Genomic DNA, 21,151 nt, shown 5'->3' with positions numbered 1-21,151 from the left:
CTGAAGAGACAGACTTCAGTTCAGGTCATGGTCTCACGGTGTGTGGGATTCTGCTTGGGATTCTCTCTCCCCCTCCCTGCCTCTCTGCTCCTCCCCCACTTGCACATGCTCTCTCTCTCTCTCTCAAAATAAATAAATAAACATATACATATGTATATGTATATATATATGTATATATATATTTTATTACTTTTATTGGTATTTTGCAGCTTTCACCATACAGGCTCTGTGCATGTATTGTCAGATTCTACTTAAGCATTTCATTTATTTCAGTGACTACAAGAGTTATTGTGTTTTTAATTTTGATTTCCTAAAGTATATAGAAAAAAAAACAGGAAAAGACTTTTGTATGTTTAGTGCCATTTCTAAACTTATTAAAAGGATTTGTCCTTGTAGCTCCCTTGGGAATCAGTTAAGCTTTCTAAAATGGGCATGTGCACTGTGCCCTGTCACACAGATTTGTGAGAATTAAGTGCAGTAAGTGCATAATGTTTTTAGCCCAGAACTGATACAGAGGATTCAACAAATAATAGGTGTTATTATTATTATTATTAACAGTATAGTGTAAGGTTTCCCTTCCTCTTATCCCACCTCTGAAGCATCTATCTCTAGCAAGGTGAACAGAGTCCATTCCTTTCCTCTTCCTCTCCGGTCACCTTGCCCCTCAGATTTCCCTAAGTCACCTCCCTCTTGCTAGCTCCACCCTCCACTAACCCGCCTTCCTGATAGCCCCGCCTCTGCCCCTCCCCCCCCCCCCGCAGCCCCCCCCCCCCCCCCCCCCCACCCACCCCCCCCCACCCACCCACCCCCACCACCCCCCCCCCCCGTCCCCCAGCAGAGCCCTTGTTCAGAGGGGCTGGAAGCTCATGGTGTAATTTCGTGGGATAGTGGCAAAGCCCACAACTTTGGGGGACACGTCAATGTCTTGGGGCAGCTGAGGGGACTTGAGGCAGAAGTTCTGCAAGATGGTGGTGAGGAAGAGAAAGAGCTCCATTCTAGCCAGACCTTCTCCGAAACAGTACCGCTTTCCTGAAGAGACAGAATGGGAGGGCTGGAGGTGAGGCCTGCTCTCACTGCTCCTTTCTCCACTACCCACTCCCAACTGCATTCTCCCAGAGAGCAGGGACTGAGAAACTTTCAGAGACATCTCTAACCCTCTCTGAGCGTCAGTTTCTCTTGTACATGGGATAGGGGTGAGCTATCCCAAGCTGTAGCAATGGGAAATTTAGGTGCCCCTTCCTTCCAAGCACACACTCAGATATGGCTGCTGGGCTCTCATCTCCTCCCAAGGAATCTCAAGAATCCAAATGACTTTGGACAAATACCTGACTCACTAAGGACTTTGATTTTCCCCATCTGTGAAATGGATACAATCATCCCTTTCCAGTTGCCTGGACACAGGTACTTGTAGTCATGGGGTTTGCAGCTGGTTGGCTCTAGAGTAGATCTTAGAGGGACTTTCCAGATGGAGACAGACCCCAGGCTACAGCTTAGAGATGGGATGTGGGATGAAGGAGGCCCGGTTGGTGGGAGCAGTGGCTTAGCAGCAAGCAGACCAGGGTCTCTTACCGATGGAGAAGGGCACAAAAGCATCACTCTTCTTAAACTGGCCCTTCTCATCCAGGAAGTGCTGGGGGTGGAAGTCTCGGGGGTGAGAAAAGAACTTGGGGTCTCTCAGCACAGAGCCCAGCATAGGGAACACTTCAGTGCCCTGGTGAGGAGGAGAGGGGCATTTGATAAGGTGGAGTGGGGGCAGGGTGTGCTGAAAGCACATGGGGGTTGGAGGGGCAATGGGGGTGCCCTGAGTGATAAGAAATGGAAGGCGGGGGAGTGTGGGTCCCCTGGGGACATGAGACTCAGGTCTCTGAGCCAGGAAGCTTGGCAGACATGGGGGTTCATGTCTCCTGAGAAGGGAAGTTTGAGGAGCACAGGTTCTGTGTCTCTTAGGACAGAAGGTGTGGGGGACCCACAGTTCATGTCTCTCAAGGCAGGAGGTGGAGAGGACGTGGGGGTTCATGCTCTCTGGGACTGGGTTTGAGAGACATCAGGTTTGTGTTTCTCTAGGCAAGATGTTTGGGGGACATGAGATCCGTGTCCTTGAGGGAGGAGGTCTAGACATGAAGTTCATGTCTCTTGAGAGAGGAAGTTTGGGGGTATGGGGTTCATATTCCTTGTGGAAAGAGCTCTGGGGGAGACACGGGATTCAGGAATCTCTGAGGGGATTGAAGGGACATGGTGGTTGGAACAGTGTTTGATTGAAGCAATGGGACAGGGGCTGGGAAGCTTCTAAGGGAATGGATTGCTGGGTCACAGGGAGCAGGTTGGAGGTCCCCCAAGGTGGGACAGGAAGATACCTTGGGGAGGAAGAACTCCCGAAACTTGGTGTCCTTGGTGACTCTGCGGGCCAATCCCATGGGGATCATGTCTCCAAATCTTTGGATCTCATGGATCACCGCCTCTGTGTAGGGCATCTTGGCCCTGTCCTCAAACTTGGGCTGCCGGTTCTTGCCAATCACCTGGTCAATCTCCTCATGGATTTTGGCTGTGGGAGGAGGGGGAAGGTATTTAGGTATCTGGGGTCTCGGGGCAGTGATGATAGTCCAAATATGTACACCCATGTGTGCCATGGACTTAGACCATTCAAAACAGACGTTGGCCATATGCATTGTTGGTGCAGCATCCTGTTCACCCGGTCGTGCCAGAATCATGAGTAGGCATAAGGGAGGAGTTTGGGGAATGGTTTGGAGAGCAGGCAGTGGATATACATTTGACCCGGCATGGAAGCTATTTACCAATCCGTTCAGATAGTTTCAATACTTAAACACCTAGTGAAACTCGGCTGGTGCTCATCAGCAGACTATCACCTAGTCTCCGGATAACAGGGTATATCTGAGGTTTCAGGGATCTGGGGAAGGTGGGGATGTTGCAGTGGGCTCAGAGGAAGTTTGAGGGCCTGTGGCTGCCACTTTGTTGCCCCCCACCCTGCAGCCTTACCCTCCACATCTGGGTGCTTCATGAGCAGCAGGAAGCCATACCGCAGGGTCGTGCTGACTGTCTCAGTGCCCGCAAAGAAGAGGTTCAGTGTGGTCAGCACCAGGTTCTTCAAGTAGAACTCTGTGTTGGGGTTGTTCTGCTCCTATAGGGAGAGAGGGCTTCAGGCCAAGCCCACTCCCCTCAGGGCTCTCAGGGCCCTTCTGGGGTCCTTCTCTTTGGACCCCTCTCTCTTAGATCCAGACCAGAGGTGGGAGGAGGGACTTGGTTCTACTAGCTCTTTGTTCAGGCTGCTGGCTCTGCCCAAAATGCCCTTCCCACACTCCTTACCCACCTGCCTATCTGTCCTTTACTCTTCAAGAACACTTTTTTATGGTGGGGATATTGAGAAGGAGAGGAATAGAGTCAGTGAGTGCATGGTACGGAATTGCTTGCTATTATGGTTGGCACACACAGGTCCTGCCCATGGGCAGGGGCTCAGTAGAGGGAGCAACCATGGTTATTATACTTGGGATTGTGAGGATGTTATGAGGGGAATGGTTTGAACGAGCCTCTGCTCTCCCCATGCCAGCCTGGTTTCCCTCTGCCTGGCTCTGCAGCTCTCTGCACTGGCTGTTGGGGTGTACCTCCTGCATGCGGATGAGGAAGGAGTCGATGAAGTCCCGCGGGGAGTTGGGATCTAGCGTGCGTTGGTTCTGCTCCACCTTCTTGGCTATGAAGTTCTCCAGACCTTTCAGATCCTTAAATGCCTGTTGCTGTGGCCCTGGCAGGTATTTCATCACTGAATAAAACATCTCATAGAGCTGAGGATGGGAAGAGAAGAAAGGACGGGAAGGACAGCTGTCAGCAGGCAGGTCTTGATAGGAGTGGAACCTTTCTCATGGCAAGGAAAGCACTGAATTAAAGGCCCCCATCCAGATGTTAAGGATTTATATGGGACTGATGGGAGGAGATATCTAAGTTTTCACATGAGTTAAAGTGTGAGAACCCCTATCCCAGCATGTTGGTGAGATGGTTTGGGATACATCCAGATATTCAGGTGAGGTTGCATTGGGAAACTCCTGTCCAGGTGTTTACCTATTTATTTCTGACTGATATGAGGGGGAGGTAGGTACCTGTTTAGGTCTCTAGATATCAAGTAAGCTCAGTTGGAGACAACTATCCAGATATTTAGAGGCTATGGAATAGTGATTTCTATGCAGGTATTGAGGTATTAAAGTGTGGCAGGTATGCAAGTGTTGAAGTGGGGGAAATACCTGTTCATGTGTTTCAAGTATTCACACTGGGCTGGAGGGGAGCACTGCTGTAAGTGTTTGAGTGAGCTGCACTGAGGAACATAATTTGGGTGTTTGGGGAACCATCTATCCAGATGTTTACATGTTTAGAGGCCTTGTTGGTTGGCGTTATCTGTCCAGATGTTCAGATATTTCAGTGGGCTATGAAGAAGTACTTATCTAGGTAGCCCAGTAGGCTGGTTTGGACACCTGTGTAAATCTCAAATGATTTTGGCAGACTGTATTTTATAGCACCAGGTGTTCATGTATTCAGGACATGGACGGAGGTGGTCACTTGTTCAGCTGTTAAGATATTAAGATGAAAAGATGGAATGTCTTGACAGGGAGCCAGTTCTAGATATTAAGATTGGTAGGGTGGGGGCACATGCCAAGGAGGAAGGCTGGGCTTATAACAGCTGTCGTGCCTGCAGGCTGTTTTTTGTATGTTTGGTTTGGGTTTTGGGTTTTTTGGTGGGAGAAACATCTGTTGAGATATTCAGGTGTCCTTGGAAATGGGGTATTCTGGTGTAGCTGTTCCATTGTCCAAGAGTGGTTTTGATGGAACCCTATCTGGGAGAGGAAGGGAGTTTGGGGCACCTGTCTCCATGTGAGGAAGCAATTGGAGGGTTGTAGTAGGGGTGTTGTAGAGACAGACTGGGATGGGTTACCTGACCCATAGATGTAGCTGTGAACTGGAAGCTTCCCAGCATCATACGCAGCAGTGACAGGAACTCTTTGTTCTCATAGTCAAAGCGGTCCCCAAAGACAATGGAGCTGATGACATTGGACACTGTCCGGCTCAGGAAGAAGGTGGGATCGATGAAGGCACCTAGGGAATGGGATGGGGTTGAGGAGAAACAGGGATCTGGGGGAGCATCCACTAGGCAGTCTGACACCAGGTCAAGAATTGGAGAAAAGCACCAGGGTGATGAGACAAGCTCCCAGCACAAGGCCTTAGAGCCAGGAGCCTGGACTCCTTCCCCCAGTCCAGTCAGTCCCCTTCCAGGACCAGAAAGCGCACATATCCACGTGAATGCTCCTGCTCCTTCTCCCTCATTCCCTCCTGGCTCACCATGCGTGCCCCGGAGGGCCTCGATGAGGAAGCCCACTTCCTCCTGGATGCGCTCCTCAATGCCGCGCTTGCCCACACCAAAGTCCCGCAGCGTGGTGATGGAGAAGCGCCGGAGCTGCTTGGCTCGCTCGCCATTGCTGAACGCCACACCTGGGGGGGGGGGAGAGGGGGGCAACCGTGGGAGACAGAGAGAGATTCAACTCAAGGTCAGAGACATACTGAAAGAGATGGCGACCTAGTTGGAAGAAAAGAATCAGAAGGAGAGAGGCAAGTCAGATGCCCAGAGAAACAGAGATTTGGAGACACATAAAGACAGGGAAAGAAGTAAGGAGGGCCAGAGGGAGGTGACATCTGTGGATATCTGAGAGGTGGCAATAAAAATCCTGAAGGATTCTAACACTGAGCTGGGGAAAGAAGAAAATAGGGAGAGAGAACAAAGAAGGTCGGGAGAGAGAAAGACTGTTTCCAGAGACAGAGGCATGGGGTGTGACGCAGAAACAGGGTGAGATTCTCACACAGAAGAGGAAAAGAGTAGAGGGAGGATGAAGGGAGGGGAAGCACAGAAGCTTAGAGGGAGAAAAAGACAAGGACGTGGAGGTGGACTGACCACAGTTCTGAGGCGGAAATCCCAAGAGCTCCTCAAAGACACACAGAAAGAAGAGGCATATCTGAGAGAGAACAGGGACATGGGACCAAGAAGCAGGGGAAATAGAGACGCAGGCACTCAGGGTCAAGTTAGAGAAGACCAGGGAGAAGGGACAATTAGCAGGGACAGGGACGGAGGGGAGCAGGGGGAGAACTTGGCCTCAGCCTTGGGTGGGAAGGTGAGTCAAGAGAAGAACAGTGGGGAAACTGAGGCCATCGAGTGTTCCTGACCACATGCCCCCATCCCGAGCCCCTCACCATAGCCTTTGAAGAGCCAGTCGAAGGTGGCCTGCTCTCCTCGCCCGCCAAATTCCTCAGCCTGGTCCACCAGCGCCTCCTTCACGGCCTCGTGTCCACACAGCACCACAATGCGCCGCGGCCCCAGGTGGACCGTGAACACGGGGCCATAGCGCTCGCTGATCTAACCAAAATGAGAGTGCTTAGAGGGAGCGGCCCCACTAAGAACTGGCCCTGTGCCCAGACCTCACCCACTGCATGCATTTCCCCCAGGTTCTGGCACTCAAGGGGCGGGTATCCCAGGATCTGCTCTTCCCTGCCTAGGACCCTGCTGCCCCAGCTGCACAATTCCACTTTCCTAAGACTCCCATCCAACCTTGCCTGCCCCCTGCCACAATGCCCCAGCTCAATTAGGCAGGCCCCCAGCCCCACCCCCTTCCACCATCCCCTGCCTCATGGTACCTTCATGAGAGAGTTGTACATTTGCTGTGTGTTCAGCTGCAGGTAATTCCCGATGAAGGGCAATGGGGTGGGTCCTGGAGGGAGCTTCCCCCAGAGCTTCCTCTGCCTCCAGGCAGACATCAAGACCATTATTGTCAGGCAGGTGAGCAAAGCCACCAGAAGGAGCCCTGAGGCCAGCATGATGGCAGTGGGAGTGACAGATTGCTGGGGTAGTTTGTCTTTATACCACTTGAGCAAGAAGGGCGGACTTTGATTCTAATTATGTAATTGTGTCATTTCACCTCCAACTACGCCCTCCTGGGCTCACCACAGAACTTGAGACACAGCCAGCAAGGCAGGAGGAGGGGACCCCAAGGAAATTAACAGGGAGAGGGCCCCAAGACAGAATGTGTCACCCCCCAAGGGAGTCCACCCCAGGGCTGCAGACTGGGTGAGACAGATTCCAGAACTGAAGAATTTATAATATTTGCATGGGGAGCCCCCTGAACTTTGGATTTGGGATCTCAGAGTGAGAACAGACCCCAACATGTAGGTTTTGAGGTCTCCAGAGTGAAGAATCTAATATCTGGGTTTGAGGATGAGATTCCAGGGAGTCAATTTGAGGGTGTTGGGGCAAGGGAGGACCCCTGGCTGTGATGAGGGTTCCTGGGAGAAGTATATGGGAATCCAGCACGATCAGGGAATGAGCACTTGACCCAAACTTTGACCTGGTTTTGCTTTGGACACAGTGTCACCTCTGGTACCCAGAATCCTCACTGGGGCCTCAGAGAAAGGTCAGGGTCAGTACCACGGCCCATCTGTGGTTGGGAAAGGGGTAGAAGTCCAGAGCCACATTCAAGTGGAACTTTCCTTAGGAAAGAAGAGAAACTCATGGTCTTCCCCCCCTGCATCTGTCTCCTCTCTCTCTCTCTCAAAAATAAATACACGTTTAAAATTTTTTCTTAACAACAACAAAAAAAAGACTAACTCATGGTCTCAGTGGCAGAGAGACTGGGCAGAACTTGAAAATAGTAATGACATCCACCAATATGGTGCCAAAAAGCCCAGCTGTCTCAAAGGGTGTGATTTACAGAAAGCCACACTGGCCCTACCCGGGTCCCTGGGGGAGCTTGCTAGGTTCATTTCCATGTTTGTTTAGGAGATAGCCGGGCCCTGGATGCTGAAAGTGGGTGTGAGGACAGATGGTGGTCCTGCTGTCCTCTCCTCGGTGACCTTCTTCCTTAACAAGAGGATGCTCCCCTTTGGTGAGCACTAACTATGAAGAGGCAGTGTGCAAACTGTGATCTCATGGAATCCTTCTGGCAGTGGGGCTCTGTCATAGCATCCTCATTTTGCTGTTCAGAAGAACAAGCCTCCCTACCTGCTGGAAGTCACACAGGTGGCAGGTAGGGATCTGGGATTTGAACCCTGTCCATTCCTTCCTCCATTGACTGGCCTAGCCCACCCTGAAGGCCAAGTGGAGACCAAGTTTAGCAATGGGTGGTGTGGAGACTAGCATCAGTGTTGGACGCAGAGATACAGTGGCAGGCTCTGTTTTCAATCCTAGTGTCTAGGACTGAAAACAGGTTGGCCCTGAACTTGATATCAGGAGATCGTTAACAGAGCCATGTCTGGTGCCAGGAGGGTCTGAGAGCAGGCCCAGGTGGCCATCGGGGTGGCTTCAGGGTGGCATCATGCAACTGTGGGGTTGGTCCCAGCAGACTCTGACATGAGCACCATGTGGGTGCTGGACTGGTCTTCAGTGGGCCTGAGAGGGGCCCCGATGGGCACAAGGCAGCATCTGATAGCTGGACCCCCTGCTCAGATGCCAGCCCTGACCTTAGAGGAGTGCAGGTGCATGAGGTTGGCACTCTCAGTACTGGCATGTTGCTCTAGGCCCCTGAGCCAGAGTCCTATGGGGGAGGGAACAAGGGGCAGAGAACAAAGCAGAAAGAGGAATGTTGTTTGTTGGCTGTAAAGGGAGCACAGGAGGGAAAGAGGATTAGCAGAAGCTTGGCAAGTATGAATCCCCCAATCCCAACCACCAGTCTCCACCTGGCCGGACTGCAAGCCTGCCCCCCCCCCCCGCAAACCCTGCCACTTTCCCACTTTTTCTTGGCAAGGAGGGAGGTAGAATTTTGAGAGTTTGTTTCACAATGAGGTTGGCACCAGTTAGGGCACTGAGTGTTCAGACGGCCTGTCATGAGCAGGGCAGAGAATCAGGTGCATGACAGGCAGAAGTATATCAAGAGAGAGAGGTCAAGTGAGATTGACCTTGTTGGTCACACTGGAACTCGGAGCAAGGCCAGCATCTGTCATCACATGCCTTCTCCCCTAGAGGCAGGAGTGTGCCACGCCAGTGAGCAGGGGTCCCAGTATCAGCTTCCACAGTGAGGTAGTGGTGTGCTCAGGAAAATCCCTTTCCCTTGCTGAGACTCAGTTTCCCTTTCTAGGCAATAGCACAGCAGTTAAGAGCATGGTTAAGGCATGGATTGGAATCCCTTGTCCCTTCTTTTTTGTGGGACCTTGAACAGGTCACCTCACCTCTCTGAGTCTCATGGGGCCAATGACAGGACCCACCTCTTAGCCTATTTTCAGAGGAGTCATGGATTCATGCATGTGAAGTACATGGCAGTAAGTGCCAACGAATGGTAGCTGTTCCTATTACTCCACAGAATGAAGGACATGAGTAAGGGGTTCTCTAAATCCCCTTCTGGATTTGATCTTTTCTGGTCTAAAGTTCTGAATACTTCTTCTTTGGGAAAAGAGGAAGGGAGAGAAAGCCTTGTGGGAACCTCTCTGCCGTTCCTTCCTTGGCACAGCTGAGCCTTCCCCCCTGGGGCTGATAATACGACATTGACCTTGGGTGTGTGTGCAGACCAGTGTGCCTGAATGCACACCAGCCCTTGTCTGTCTATGGGTAAGTGAGTACATACATGCTTTGGGGTATGCCTGTTAAGGGATGTCTACACATATGTCTGTGTGTGCACCTCATGTCTGTGTGTTAATGTGTGTGTGTGTGTGTGTGTGCACATACTACTGGTGACTGGGTATGGGCATGTGGATGGACACGTGTGTGTGTGTTCAGGCACAGTGTGTAGGCACGTGGGTCACGTTGTGTACACATGTCTGAGATCTGCTTGTGCCTATCTGTGTTTGCATTCAAACAATGCTGACCCGGCTCTGTCTCCCTTCTCCAAACATCAGCTGATTCCCTTATTTTTCAGGGTATTGCCTCGCTCAGTTTCCAAGGGTTACACTCAGCAGAAAAAGCCTGCATCGGACGCATGTGTCCTGAGAGCATTCTGAGGTGGGCCAACTCCTATTGCATGAACTCAAATATCCACTCAGAAAATTCTCTCCCATAGTCTCCCCCAGGCTCCTGAGCCATTCAACACTTTTAAGACAGTCATCCAGGGGTGCTTGCGTGGCTCAGTCGGTTAAGTGTCCGACTTGGTCTCAGTTCATGTTCTCGCCGTTCGTGGGTTCCAGCCTCATGTCGGACTCTGTGCTGACAGCTCAGAGCCTGGAGCCTGCTTCCCATTCTGTGTCTCCCCCTCTCTCTGCTCCTCCCCCACTCGTTCTCTCTCTCTCTCTCAAAAATGAATAAACATTTTAAAAACATATTAAAATATTTCCAGACAGTCATCCAACCAGTGCTCAGTCAACCCACCACTCCATGACGCCTGTGCTGAGGGATGCTGAGGACACTAAGGTGACCAAGACAGACTGTGCCCCACCCTCATGAAGCTGTCATGCCACAAGGGAGACAGAGCAGCTACAAGTCAGTGAAGCTCAGAACACACAGGGCTGGGGTGAGAAGTCACAGACAGAGGAGTCATGGTGGGGATGGGGGAGACAGAGGAGTCAGGGCAAGGTTGGGGGAGACAGACAGAGGGGTCAGGGCAGGATTGGGTGGCACAGGTGTCTGTAGGGGCCCAGAAGTGGTACCTGTTTCAACCTTGTCAACTCAGGCTGAGTCACCTGAGGGCAAAGTAGGGATTTTTCAGGGCAGGATAGGGAGAGTAGGGAGGGAGAATTCTGGGCAGAGGAATCCAAGTGCCAAGGCAGTGGAGCATGGTCGGGTGCTGTTAGGGTGGAAGGATCTGGGGCCCTGCGCACTGATGAGGCTGTAGCCATCAGCAGCGGTCAGACCTGCTGGACCTTATGTGACTTGGTGGGGAGCTGGACCGTGTCCTAAGATGATGGGGAGCCCCAGAAGGGGTGTAGGCAGGGGAAGAAGATGGCTAAATTTGTGTTTCAGAGGGATTGTTCAGATTGTTGGAGAAGCTGAGACTACAGATGGAGAGACATAGAAGGAGCTTCTATAGGCTCCAGGTGACAGAGGACAGGGCCATGAGCATGGGGAGGAGGCATGGGCTGGAGAAAGATATGGAAGGACAAACGAATTCTTCCTTGGTTATGCGGTGGTTGTGTGGGGTAAGGTGGGGTAGAGCCCAGTGTGGGGGTAGGTGGGAGTGCCATGTATTGGTTTGGGGACACAGATCAGGAGCCGGTTTGAGGCAGGAGACATGTTGGGGAACCGGGCACAATCCCTGCTTCTAGGGATTTCTTAGACTGGTGAGAGAGCAGATCCGGATAAACCAAAATCTTCAATGATGCCATTAGTATCCATTAATAATTATTTGTGATAATTTACTACTTGGGGTTGAGGATTGGGAGTGCTGCCTAGAGGCGGTGTCGTTTGAACTGGGTCTTGCAGGATGAGCTCACAGGTGGGGGAGGAGAGGAGGGCAGGGCAGAGAGAGCCTCACAAGCCAGGCTTGGCCATGTGAGATGGGGGGACAGAGCAGACATCTGTGACCGCTACACCCCCTGCTCCCTCTGCCATCCTCATCAATCAACTTTCTGTCCTCTACCCCCAGCCTGACCCAAACTCCAGAAAAAGCTGGCTCATGGTCACAAGTGTGCCTGAAATCTATGACCCTCTCCCAAATGAGATTTTTTGTTTAATTGAAGTAAAGGGGGCACCTTGGCTCTTTCAGTCAGTAGAGCGTATGGCTCTTGATCTTGGGGTTGTGATTTCAAGCCCCACACTGGGTGTAAAGTTTATATGTATATATACATTTATACATATACATACATGCGTATATACATTTATATGTATGTGTATATATGTATATGTATATATGTATATGCATACATGTAAGTAAATAAATCAAGAAAATACTTATCTAAAAAATTAACCCTTTTAATGAAAACAGTTCATAGCATTTACTACAATTTACTACATTCACAGAGGTGAGAAATGAACCACCTCTCACTAGTTTCAAAGCATTTCCAAATGAGAATTTTAGGTAAGCCTTCTTGGTTTAAATTTATCTTTTTAATGTTTGTTTTTGAGAGACAGAGAGAGAGACAGAGCATGAGGTGTGTGTCGGGGGGGGGGGGGGGGGGGGCAAACAGAGAGGGAGACACAGAATCCGAAGCAGGCTCTAGGGCCAAGCTGTCAGCACAGAGCCCAACATGGAATTCAAATTCATGAACTGACAGATCATGTCCTGAGCCAAAGTCAGACACTTAACAGATTGAGCCACCAGGTGCCCCTTCTTGGTTTAAATCTAAATGCTAGTACTGCTGACAATGATAGCATTCTGTGAGCCTATGATCTGACCCTGTGAAGCTCTCTATGGGCATCTTATTCAAGTCCCACTGCAAGCCTGTCAGGTTGGGTTTATCATGCCCAGTTTGCAGATGAGTTAAGTAAGGCCCAAAGAAGTGGAAATGAGTTGTTTGGGGCTCCACGGATGATCAGGGTAGAGCCTGGGCCTGGCCTTATGTTGACTCTAGATTTCATGCTCTTAACCCCACTCTGGGCTGCCAAGCCCCACATTTTTTCTTTATGAGACATCAGAAAACTGTTGCTGATAATCCTGTGGTTCTTGAAAAACTTCCCTGTAAGCCTAAAACCAAAGAATCCAAATGTTAAGCTAATAAAAGTAAAACCGGTCTTTCAATAGGAGGGAGGCTTGACCTTCAGCTGTGTTTGCTTCTTTGGGACATTAACCAAAGACTGGGTAACCAGTGTCACACAGTGAAGGGGAGAATGAGTAGAACAAGGTGTTTGATCACAGACTGAAGTGTTTGTGTTCAGGTTTCAGATGGCGGCCAGGATCAGCGTGGGCTGCGGGAGTGTGGCTGAAATGGCATCAAGGGAAGGCCAAGGAGAAGGAGAAAGTCAAGGTGCTTTCTGTCTGGTTGCTGACTCAGCTCTTGCCAAAGGCCACTCTCATGCCTTCTTGCAGGAGCAGGGCTGCTCTTGGAGGAGAGAGAGGGAGAAAGTTTGAGAGAAGACAGGGCCAAAGGAGACAGATTCAAAAAAAGGGAAGGGTTTTCCTAAGAGGGTGGAGGGCTATACTCTAGAGGTGCTGTGGGGAGTTTCTGACTCTGGTCATGGTTGAGTAGCTCCTACTGGATCAAGCATCCTGAAAATAACAGCCACCAACTCCAAATAAAATGTTTAAAAACAAATGAAAAGAAACAACAACAACAACAACTCCCCATGTAGCCACTCTGGAAACAGTATGGAGGTTCCTCAAAAAACTAAAAATAGAACTACCCTACGACCCAGCAATTGCACGACTAGGCATTTATCCAAGGGATACAGGCGTGCTGTTTCGAAGGGACACATGCACCCCAATGTTTATAGCAGCACTATCAACAATAGCCAAAGTATGGAAAGAGACCAAATGTCCATCGATGGATGAATGGATAAAGAAGATGTGGTTTAACCATTCACAAAAATAAACTCAAAATGGATAAGGGACCTGATTGTGAGACAGGAAACCATCAAAACCCTAGAGGAGAAAGCAGGAAAAGACCTCTCTGACCTCAGCCATAGCAATTTCTTACCTGACACATCCCCAAAGGCAAGGGAATTAAAAGCAAAAATGAACTACTGGGACCTCATGAAGATAAAAAGCTTCTACACAGCAAAGGAAACAATCAACAAAACTAAAAGGCAACTAACGGAATGGGAAAAGATATTTGCAAATGACATATTGGACAAAGGGCTAGTATCCAAAATCTATAAAGAGCTCACCAAACTCCACACCTGAAAAACAAATAATCCAGTGAAGAAATGGGCAGAAAACATGAATAGACACTTCTCTAAAGAAGACATCTGGATGGCCAACAGGCACATGAAAAGATGCTCAATGTCGCTCCTCATCAGGGAAATACAAATCAAAACCACACTCAGATATCACCTCATGCCAGTCAGAGTGGCCAAAATGAACAAATCAGGAGACTATAAATGCTGGAGAGGATGTGGAGAAACGGGAACCCTCTTGCACCGTTGGTGGGAATGCAAATTGGTGCAGCCACTCTGGAAAACAGTGTGGAGGTTCCTCAAAAAATTAAAAACAGCTCTACCCTATGACCCAGCGGGAGAACTGCTAGGAATTTACCCAAGGGATACAGGAGTACTGATGCATAGTACTGATGCACTTGTACCCCGATGTTTATAGCAGCACTCTCAACAATAGCCAAATTATGGAAAGAGCCTAAATGTCCATCAACTGATGAATGGATAAAGAAATTGTGGTTTGTATACACAATGGAGTACTACGTGGCAATGAGAAAGAATGAAATATGGCCCTTTGTAGCAACGTGGATGGAACTGGAGAGTGTGATGCTAAGTGAAATAAGCCATACAGAGAAAGATACCATATGTTTTCACTCTTATGTGGATCCTGAGAAACTTAACAGAAACCCATGGGGGAGGGGAAGGAAAAAAAAAAGAGGTTAGAGTGGGAGAGAGCCAAAGCATAAGAGACTCTTAAAAACTGAGAACAAACTGAAGGTTGATGGGGGGTGGGAGGGAGGGGAGGGTGGGTGATGGGTATTGAGGAGGACACCTTTTGGGATGAGCACTGGGTGTTGTATGGAAACCAATTTGACAATAAAGTTCATATATTGAAAAAAAAAGAACACTGAGAATCAATGAAAATAAACTAATCAATATCAGGAATGCTTATAACAGTGAAAAATAAATATCAAACTAGTCCATAAAAAAAAAAGAAGATGTGGTATATATATACAATTGAGTATTACTCGGCAATCAGAGAGAATGAAATCTTGCCATTTGCAACTACTTGGGTGGACCTGGAGGGTATTATACTAAGCAAACTTAGAGAAAGACAAATATCATATGACTTCACTCATATGAGGACTTTAAGAGACAAAAAAGATGAACATAAGGGAAGGGAACAAAAAAATATAAAAACAGGGAGGGGGACAAAACATAAGAGACTCTTAAATATGGAGAACAAACAGAGGGTTACTGGAGGGGTTGTGGGAGGGGGGATGGGCTAAATGGGTAAGGGGCATTAAGGAATCTACTTCTGAAATCATTGTTGCTCTATATGCTAACTAATTTGGATGTAAATTTTAAAAATAAATAAATAAATACATACATACAATTCCCTGAGATCACTGGAGAGTGAATCAAAGCAGGAAGATACTGAATGGGGTTATAAGAAGGGAATGTCCTATTATTAAAGCTTTTGGGGGCGCCTGGGTGGCGCAGTTGGTTAAGCGTCCGACTTCAGCCAGGTCACGATCTCGCGGTCTGTGAGTTCGAGCCCCGCGTCAGGCTCTGGGCTGATGGCTCAGAGCCTGGAGCCTGTTTCCGATGCTGTGTCTCCCTCTCTCTCTGCCCCTCCCCCGTTCATGCTCTGTTTCTCTCTGTCCCAAAAAAAATAAATAAAAAACGTTGAAAAAAAAAATTAAAAAAAAAAAAAAGCTTTTGGTCTGAAGGCAGGTGGGGACCGTGCCTTGAGGATGGCTGAAACCCAGGCAGAAGCTTTATTAAGTTTTCTGAGTTGAAGGACCAGAGGACAGAACGCAGGATGATTATAGAGCCTGGTGGTAGCAGTGATAGGATCTCAGAAAGGAAAGATCTAGAGTCGGGGGGGGGGGACCCCCACATTCTATATACATGCATACCATGTGTTGTTGCACTTCACAGATACAGCATATTTTCCAAACTGAAGGTTCATGGCAATCCTGTCTGGAATAAGTCTATTGTGCCATTTTTCCAATAGCATGAGCTTATTTTGTATCTCTGTGTCACATTTTGATAACTCTCACAATATTTCAAGACCGTTTATTATTGTTATATTTGCTCCGTTGACCTGCGATTAGTGACCTTTGCTGATACTATTTTAACTGTTTCAGGGGGCCACAAACTGTGCCCATATAAGACAGCAAACTTAATTGATAACATTTTAAGTGTGTGTCCTGAGTGCTCCACCCACAGATTGTTTCCCTGTCTCCCACCCCTGGGCCTCCCTATTTGCTGAGACAAAATATTGAAATTAGGCCAATTAAGGGGCACCTGGGTGGCTCAGTCGGTTAAGTATCCAACTTCAGCTCAGGTCATGATCTAGCAGTTCATGGGTTCGAGACCCACATCAGGCTCTGTATTGTCAGCTCAGAGCCTGGAGCCTGCTTCGGATTCTGTGTCTCCCTCTCTCTCTGCCCCTCCCCCATTCACTCTTGGTCTCTCTCTCTCTCTCTCTCTCTCTCTCAAAAATAAATCAACATAAAAAATTTTTTTTAATTAGGCTAATAACTTTACAATGGCTTCTAAGTGTTCAAGCGAAGGAAAAAGTCACACATCTCTCACTTCAAATCAAAAGCTAGAAATAATTAAGCTCAGTGAGGAAGGCATGTCAAAAGCCAGCATAGTCCAAAAGGTCAGCGTCTTGTGCCAAACAGTTAGCCAAGTTGTTAAGGCAAAGGAAAAGTTTTGAAGGAAATTAAAAGTGCTACCCCAGTGAACATATGAATGATAAGAAAGCAAAGCAGTCTTATTGCCACTTAAAAACACTTTTTTAAAGCTTATTTATTTTTGAGAGAGAGACAGAGTGAGAAAGGAGGAGGGGAAGAGAGAGGTAGAGACACAGAATCCGAAGCAGGCTCCAGGCTCTGAGCTATCAGAACAGAGCCCGACGTGGGGCTTGAACCCATGAACCGTGAGATCATGACCTGAGCCAAAGTCAGACACTCAACCGACTGAGCCACCCAGGCACCCCCCAAAAAAATTTTTTAAAGAAAGAAAGAAAGAAAAAAAGAAAGAAAAGATATATGCACCCCTATGTTTATTGCAGTGTTATTTACAATAACCAAGATTTGGAAGCATCCCAAGTGTCCATTGACTGATGAATGGATAAAGAAGATGTGGTATGTATATGTGCAATGGAATTTTACTCATCCATAAAAAAAGAATGAAATCTTTCCATTTGCAACAATGTGGATGGAGCTAGGGAGTATTACGCTGAGTGAAATAAGTCAGTCAAAGAAAGACAAATACCATAATTTCACTCAAATGTGGAATTTGAGAAACAAAACAAATGAACAAAGAAAAAAGAGCAAACCAAAAAACAGACTCGTAACTATAGAGAACAAATTGATGGTCACCAGAAGGGAGGTGGGTGGGGGGATGGATGAAACAGGTGAAGGGGATCGAGAGTACACTTACCATGATGAGCACTGAGGAATGTATAGAATTGTTGAATCACTATATTGTACACCTGAAGCTAATATAACACTGTATGTTCATTATACTGGAATTTTAAAATAAATAAGAATAATAATTTGTCCAAACATTTAAGAAATATATAAGAACAATTGAGGGGGGGCAGAATACGCTTACAGAAAATACAAAAAGAACCAAGGCTTCTCAACTTATTGACAAAAACTTGCAAAAGCTTACAAGAAAAGAAAATTTCAACTGAATATTTGTCATGAGAATAGGTGCCAAGAAAATCTATAACAATATGTTAAATCAAGTACTGAAATACATAGATGGAATAATGTTCAAAGCCAAATGGGTTTACTGCAGGAAAATATGCCACTTCACAGCCACAGAAAAGCTAAAATAGAAAGACCAGGCACATCCAAGGATTGCCATTGATGTGGAACAATAAGAAGTTTCACACCTTGCTCTTGGAGTTGGACAGTAGCACTGTCTCTTTAGGAAACTGGCCGTTTACTGAAATTAAACATATGCCTAACCAGTGAGGAAGCAAAACCTTGGTACATACCCAAATGTGATGAGGGCACATGTAACTACTAGGATGTTTACAGAGAGTTGGTCAAAATAGCCAAACAGTGGAAATAACTCAACTGTCCATCAACTGTAGAGTAGGTAAATAAGTAATAGCCTATTCACACAATGATATTCTGCATAGTAGTTTAAAAAAGAACAAGCTGCTGGGGTACCTGGGTGGCTCAGTCAGTTGAATCAGTCTGACTCTTGATTTTGGCTCAGGTCACGATCATGGGATAACGCCCCATGTCAGCCTCCAAGCATGGACCCTGCTTGCAATTTTCTGTCTCCCTCTACCCCTTCCCACCCCTTCTCTCATGGAGGGAAGGAGAGGAGGAAGGAAGGAAGGAAGGAAGGAAGGAAGGAAGGAAGGAAGGAAGGAAGGAAGGAAAGGAAGGAGGGAGGAGGGAAGGAAGAAGGAAGGAAGGGAGGGAGGAGGGAGGGAGGGAAGAAGGAAGGAAGGAAGGAAGGGAGGAAGGAAGGAAAGAAGGAGGAAATAATTTTTTTTAGGTAGTTTCCTTTGGCTGAGGGACATTAAAGTTAGCAGGATAGGTTGGAGAAAACCGATTTCACTTTATATCCATTTATAGTTTTTGAATTTGGAATCAAGTGAATGTGTTACTTGTTCAAACAGAGTAATTTCGCAAACCTGAGCAGAGGGTGTGTCTGTTTCCAAGTGAAGGAAAGAGGAATGATTGGGCCACAAGCCCCAGAGAAACCAGTTGACATAATCTCAAGTAATAGTCGCAGTGTTCTTATTGTCTTTAGGTTCTATTTGAAGAGCTTCACATTTGGTGACTCACTTAATCCTTTAAGTAACCATTTGAAGCAGATACCATTATCACGTCCATCTCACAGATAATTAAACTGCATCACATCAAGGCCTAGTCATTCCCCTAAGAGACAGCAGAGACAAGAGGAGACAGCAGAGAGCAAGAGGTAGACCCTTGCTCTATTTGACCCAGGCCAGCTTGATCTCAGAGTTGTGCACTTAACTATGGTGTTATGCTGCCTCTTTCTTTTTTTTTTTTTAATATTTATTTATTTGGGGGAGAGAGAGTGTGAACAGGGAGAGAGGCAGATGGAAAGGGGGACAAAGGATCTGAAGTGGGCCTGCTCTGACAGCAGCGAACCCAATATAGGGCTTGAACTCACAAACCATGAGATCATGACCTGAACCGAAGTCAGATGCTTAACCAACTGACCCAGCCACGGGCCCCTATGTTGCCTCTCTTGACAAGCAATAATGGCCCTTCATGTTTGGGCTTCTAGGATTATGGCTCTTCTACTTCATGTCACATGTTCAGATGTTTTCCCAAATCATAATGACTGGGGTTGAAGGCTCTTCCAGCCTCCATCTTGCACTCTGCCTGGACCAGTCCTTTTCCATCAACATGCATGCAAGGTTATCTACTACAGATCTCTTCTGCCCTCAAAGTGAGATTCCCTCTGGGGTTCTTGGAGTTTTTTATGGCATCAGACTTGAGCCAGATGCATCCCAATCTATGAAAGGAGTTCTAAGAAAAAGGAGCTTCAAAAGGGGGAAGGTTAGAGTGTCCTTGCGGGTACCTTGATCCCTGGGCAAATTTACCTCACTCTAACCCAGCGACCAGCTCTGCACTGGGGAAGAGCTCTGCACTGGACACACTTCATCCCTTAGGCAGTATCTCTTCTTTTGAGAACAGTGTTCCCCCATTCCATTGGAAACTTGCTCAAATTCATGTGGTTTGGGATGGAGAAGGTAGGAGTGGGATCACGATGCAGGCATGAGCAATCACAGTACACCTTTCCTGCCACCACAATGATTTCATCAGAGATGGCCACGTGACCACTCAGATTTCTTTCTGAAACTTTTGCTTGAGCCATTGGGGAAAGAGTTTCCTCTTCTTTAAAAATTAGAACCATAAATACAATGTGTCAGTCAGCTTAGGTTAATTTATGCAGCACTAACAAATGATTCAACAAGGGTACCGTGCTCACATAAAGTCATGTTCAGTTTTAGTTAGCTATGAATTTGAATCATGTCTTCTTCATTGCTGGGCAAAGGTTGAGGAGGAGCATCTACCTGGAGCAGGCCAGTGTCATGTGAGGGAAGGAAAGTAGCAAAACTATGAGATGATCCTTAAAGTTTATGCTTACCAGCTTCCTACCTCATTTTCACTGATGATTTATTCCCCAAGACAAGTTAAGTGGGCAAACCTGAAATGGGAGGGTGAGAAATTTAATCTGTCCATAGGGTAAGGTTCAGTAGGGAAGGAATATAATCTGCCAAAGACAATGTAGGCCTAAGACTCTGAAAAACCATCTTACAACCAGTTGGGGAAGCCCTAGAAGAGAACAAAGTCATAAGCAGACTAGTAGACCCAAAAGATACAGTTATGGACAGGGTCCAGAAGGCTTATCTGAGCACCTGAATCCAAACATGGTAACGTCTGTCAACTCAGTGTGAGTTAACCAACTATTTTTGCTAAAGTTGCTTTGAATTGAGTTTCTACCACTTGCAACAGATGTCCTGACCCGGGGATATTGGAAAGGTTTTTGATTATTCCTGTCCTACACCTCTACCAGGAATTTGAGTGATAAATCAATTCAAATTGGAATCTGTTCTAACATGAACAGCTGATCACTAAGACACCTCAAAGCAAACAACTTCACTTCCTAGTTCTCCCCAATGATCCACACCTCGACATGCAGAACCAAAGTGGTAAACCAAGAATCTGAGAATCACTAACTCTCTCAATCCGAGCATCAGGGACACTGCATTTTAGGATTAGAAATTCTTTTTAATTTACATCTAGGCATTACATTAGACGATCCCCTAGCATGGTAGATGTCAATCGGAAGCAATTGGTATTTCTTCCCAGCACCTGTGAAAAATCCTTCCCACCCACTGCTTATAAAGAAGGAGGTGGCTGCATTCGGCTTCCTTCTGTAAACCCAGGGCTATTCCCAGACAAGGCATCTGGTTGGCAGGAGAGGATGGATGGGAAGGAGGAAAGACAATCCTATTGTCACAGAGCTAACAGAGAAAGTAGGTGTGATCAGATTTCAGCAGAGGTGCTGAGCAGAATCATCTTCAAGCCACCAATGACCTTGCTGTTTTGACCAACCATTGCCCGTGCCCAGTTCCAGAATTTTGAAAGGTTACTCTCCATTTAATGAAAATATGAACTCATGACATTCATTGGAAGGTGAAGCAGCTTTGAGAGGTCTGGATGTGGGGAAGGCTGAAGAGCTGGCTTTAGCCCAGGATCTGTCACGAGCCACCTGTACTATCCTAGCTCCCATGATTGGCCACTGTTTCCCCTTCTGTGCAATGGGGATGGTGATGACCTCTGCCTCCTTACTTAAAAGCCTCACTTTTAGGTCAAAATGGAAACCGGGGTGCCTGGTGGTTCAGTCGGTTAAGCGTCG

General features: G+C 47.4%; 1 protein-coding gene across 1 annotated transcript; it reads right to left on the bottom strand.

The window, feature by feature from the left end:
* Positions 1-821: 821 nt before the first annotated feature.
* Positions 822-6,888, bottom strand: LOC115503333 (cytochrome P450 2A13). The gene is made up of 9 exons (XM_030299472.1): positions 6,682-6,888; positions 6,241-6,403; positions 5,338-5,487; positions 4,934-5,094; positions 3,618-3,794; positions 2,995-3,136; positions 2,355-2,542; positions 1,570-1,711; positions 822-1,029 (listed from the first exon to the last, which is right to left on the bottom strand). The coding sequence occupies exons 1-9, from the start codon at positions 6,859-6,861 to the stop codon at positions 848-850; spliced, it is 1,485 nt and encodes a 494-aa protein (XP_030155332.1). The 5' UTR covers positions 6,862-6,888; the 3' UTR covers positions 822-847.
* Between the last annotated feature and the right edge of the window lie 14,263 nt (positions 6,889-21,151).

Source organism: Lynx canadensis, chromosome E2, assembly GCF_007474595.2.
Source record: "Lynx canadensis isolate LIC74 chromosome E2, mLynCan4.pri.v2, whole genome shotgun sequence".
Taxonomy (NCBI): domain Eukaryota; kingdom Metazoa; phylum Chordata; class Mammalia; order Carnivora; family Felidae; genus Lynx; species Lynx canadensis.
The sequence above is the reverse complement of the archived record's forward strand: the minus strand, read 5'-3'. Positions and strand labels throughout refer to the sequence as shown.

Excerpts from the sequence above, each read along its gene's own strand:
- LOC115503333 (XM_030299472.1), bottom strand. The coding sequence starts at position 6,861 with ATGCTGGCCTCAGGGCTCCTTCTGGTGGCTTTGCTCACCTGCCTGACA. Across the intron at positions 5,095-5,337 it reads GGCCCTCCGGGGCACGCATG|GTGCCTTCATCGATCCCACC; the intron begins GTGAGCCAGGAG and ends CCCATTCCCTAG. Across the intron at positions 3,795-4,933 it reads CAGCTACATCTATGGGTCAG|CTCTATGAGATGTTTTATTC; the intron begins GTAACCCATCCC and ends TCCCATCCTCAG.